A 4,192-nucleotide genomic window follows, 5' to 3' on the forward strand; every position below is an offset into this window, starting at 1 on the left:
AATATAGACATGGAAATATAAATGTGAAGTACAATTACTTGTATACAATAAAATATCTATATAAAAATAACCACTATTTTATTATAAACAAATTTGCTCCTATCTAAAATGTAAGTAATTATACGTTTTTTTAAGTCACTCTATATATCATATATTTGTACTTAAAAAAGAAATCAAAAATCTATTCCACATTTGAATTATTTTTAAATATGTATTAGGAAGTTTTTATTATTATTGTTGTTAAATTCGATAACTTAAAGTGTTTAAAAAAATTGTACTTATGCATAGAAGTTTTACTATAATGTGATTTTACGAAATACAACGAAATCGTTCTACATCAAACCCACCCAAGAAGACAATTAAGGTAGTGTGGGTCACTTATGTAAAATTTAAAACAGTAAATGAATAAGAAGAAGAAGAAGAGGAGGACAGGCAATTATTAGAGAGGCTTAGAGAGCTAAGAAAATTAAGTACAAACCATCAGACAACATGTCGTTCGTGCTAGTGGACAACTCTCACCAGGCCCATAACTTTCCACTCTATGCAAATGTTTGTTTTTCGTTACCTGTATTGCTCTGTATTCAAGTCTCTAACTCATATTTATCACATAATAATAATACAAATGAATATAATGCCCGCAAAAATCAGGCTCACAAACCCGGTCAACTGAATGACAAAGGTCATTCTAAGAGTCTAAGGTTATTGAATGGTGATTTAAGCAAACATCATAAGTTATTCTAGTTCTTGGTCACTCTGAAATAAACTTCAAATGCAATATTCAGCAGCTGGTAATTATGTCACAACAAAATGCTACTTCTCAAGCTGGCAAATTTTATTTATATCATCAGTTCTAAGAATGAGTATAACGCAGCAGACGATATTATGAGAGAGAGCCAAACCAAAATACAGCGCTAATTGGCAAATAAGTTATTCGGAGTCAATAAAATCGGAATACCACAGGCAGGCAATTAAAATAAAAAAATACACCGCATGGTCGGTCCATGACCAAGTTTTAGATCTTAAATATTCTTCGATCAGCATGCAAACAAACTCCATCCCATTATGCAGCAATCTGAGCAAAGAGCAGCTTGCGGATCTGCAATAAAGAAAAAAAAAACAGTACAAGAAACTTAACTTGGCTTGATTTTTATTACGACAAACGTCTCACTCGGAGTTCACAATTGTTAATTACTAAATAATCACACTAGAATGCGTGATATATCATTTCAACCATGAAACTTGAGTTCACACTTGTTACTACGCATGAATACATGATATATCACATCTAAGCATGAAAGTTCACCCACGGTGTCCCATACTTGGAAGCAAGAGAAATTAAAAGTTAACGAACAGGACATCAATCACTTTCCTAAGATAGTTTTGTTAGTTTTTCCTACTATTTTCTTTTTGTTTCTACTATTGATTTTCGAGAACTGCTGTACATCAATGAATATTGTGTTCAATTATCTATTTTCTATTCTTTTGCACCTTTTACTAAGACAGGAAGGCAAACATATGTTATAATATGTTTCGTTGTACATAAAACTACCTCTGGAAGCTTTTTACGGAATACAACATCCAATCTTGCATCAAGGGAGTTCTCAAACACAATCTTCCCATCTCGAGAAGCCAACACCACGCCTCCAGAACTGCACAAACCAAAAGAATAACAATTAGCAGCTGTAATTCTAAAAGAAATCTCATGAAAAAAAACTGATCGAAAAGATAGACAATAAATAGCAAGACAACTTGAATCTTGTACTCGTATGATGGCTACCACATAGCTAAAGAAAACACCAGCTGATTTCATATACGAGAATTTAAGAATCTAGTTTAGGCTACAGAAAAGGACGGATACCAGGAAAGGCCATGGGATTGATTATGAGTAGGAGCAGGCGGAAGATAGACATCATGGTCAACTATAATCTCTGGTGGACTAACATTATCTTTCTCTGCATACTCCTGTGCAGCTGATTCTATTACTGACTCAACCAGACTAAGATCAGCTTCACGACAACGCAACAACACAGCAGGCTCCTTTAACCTGAGCAAACTCTGCAAAAGAAACTTAAAACGTTTCAGTACTAGGCAAGGCTGCAGATACTCCCAAATTCCCACAGTCCTTACCGGTTGTTCATAAAATTTATTTCAAGGCAACTAGATACAAATGATAGGAAAAAAAAAATGTATCTGCAAAGAAAGTGATGTCATCTGAAAAGATAGCTTTACTGACCTGAACAATAAGACCTTTCAGAAGCTTTCCATAGACATGGTGATCTCGGCTGACATTCAGAAGCTCCTTAGAGGCTACATCCTTCATGGAATTAACAACATCATCTTGAGCTTGAAGGACCTTGATTCGAGAAGCATTGAGTTGCATGGAGTACTCACTGCAGCAGACCAATAAAAGAAAAGTTTATTATTTCTCCACATCTACACAACTTCTACAATAAAGCAAGATAAAGCAAAAAGAGGACCCGCCTTCTTATATTTCTACACCCAGATTCCAACTTGCATTCTATCATTGAAACTAAAAGAAATTAAGTCATTATGGCAAGAAAGGGTTTGATTCATAGGGAGAAGAAATGACAAAAAATTGAAACAAAAAAAAAAGACATTCAGTTCGTGGATCCTCTCAAGAAGAAAAAAAAGTTCCATCCTTAAGTGAGAAATGGCAAATTCTCAGTGCACCTACACGCCTTCATCTATGTTGCTTATCGAGACTAGCCCGATTTAATCTATCTCCACCACACAAATTGAACACTGCCGGAGATTGATCATTTGTTTACTTGTGCATCAACTCAACAAATATATAACACAGCAAACAAGAATGAATACAGTTCCCGAAAACAAATTAAACTTTTTCTCCCACTCGCTGCAATAATATATCAGTGTATTCCTTACACTTAACGTCACTACACTGTTTTCAAACTCATTGTTTCCATTTCCCAAGAAGTATCCAAAATTTGCAGCTTACTCTTTCGGAATCTGAATTTCACTGATAAGTAACAGACATCACTATTCAAAATCTACAAGGGAATCCTATTATAATTCGAAAAAATTCGACAAGGTTATACCCTCCGATTCAAGTATGAACCTATCAGATCTTTCAATTTTCAACTTTTTTACACTAATCTCAAACCTGATTCTTGCATTTAATTTCGAACCACTTCAACCACAAAGAAATTCAAGTAAAATCTTACATCTTCTTCCGAACATCGACTTGCTTCTCCTTCCGCTCATACTCTTGTCTGATCTTCTTCTTCTCAGCCTCAACTAACTGCAATTTCTCAATGTTGAATTCCTGATACAAAAAAACACACGAAAAATCAACATCAAGAACGCCATACAAACTCGCAATATATACATCTATACATATAAAGAAATCAAACAAATCAATTCAAAAAAAATAAACCCCTGCAAATACGAAAAGAGATTGAAAATTTGAAAGATAAGCCCCCGGCTATTGGCGAAGAGTACCTCTTCAGCGGAGACTGAGATCTCGTTGGCCTTCTCCTCCGCCTCCTGGCGAATGAACCTGACCATCTGCTGGATCTGCTTGGAGACATCTGCGTCGTTCATCTTGGCCGACGGTGGATTTGAATCGGAAAATATCGGAGAGAAAGAGAGCAAAGGGGTGTATGAGACTGAGAGCGAAACTTCCTCGACCACGATTATTGGGACAGAAAATTACAGGGGTTTACCTTATAAATGCTCTTCCTTCCACTACGTATCAGATCACGATTTTTTTTTTTTTTTTGTTGTAAAATAAACATTATTATATATTATTATAGAAAAATAGCACAAATATTCTTCAAGTTTTGGCTAATTGAGACAATCATCCTCAATCTTTAAAAATTACACATAAATTCCATCAAATTTTATTTCTAACTAAATACACAAAATAAGTTTCATATAGTTTCACAAAGGGTAAAAGACTACCAAAATCTGACATAAAAATATATTTAACAGAATAGAAAAAATAAATAAAATTTAAAAGATATATCATTTGCTTTTTTTATTTTACTATATTTAAATTAATTGTATATTTACTTATAAAATAAAATAAAATATAAAGGGATTTTTTGTAATTTTCAAAATTTTAATGTAATTTGTATAATTTAACAAAAAAAATGGAAGGTTTTTTGTAACGCTCCAACTCCAGGGACTGTTACGGTGCACATTGCAAATA

The 4,192-nt window shown here is 33.8% G+C and overlaps 1 protein-coding gene across 1 annotated transcript; it reads right to left on the reverse strand.

Annotated features, from left to right (window-relative positions):
- Positions 1-808: 808 nt before the first annotated feature.
- Positions 809-3,732, reverse strand: LOC133778548 (V-type proton ATPase subunit E-like). Its single transcript, XM_062218509.1, has 6 exons — positions 3,481-3,732; positions 3,204-3,304; positions 2,234-2,390; positions 1,859-2,055; positions 1,550-1,649; positions 809-1,096 (listed from the first exon to the last, which is right to left on the reverse strand). Exons 1-6 carry the CDS (start codon positions 3,580-3,582, stop codon positions 1,061-1,063), a joined length of 693 nt encoding a protein of 230 aa, XP_062074493.1. The 5' UTR covers positions 3,583-3,732; the 3' UTR covers positions 809-1,060.
- Positions 3,733-4,192: the final 460 nt, after the last annotated feature.

Source organism: Humulus lupulus, chromosome 5, assembly GCF_963169125.1.
Source record: "Humulus lupulus chromosome 5, drHumLupu1.1, whole genome shotgun sequence".
NCBI lineage: Eukaryota > Viridiplantae > Streptophyta > Magnoliopsida > Rosales > Cannabaceae > Humulus > Humulus lupulus.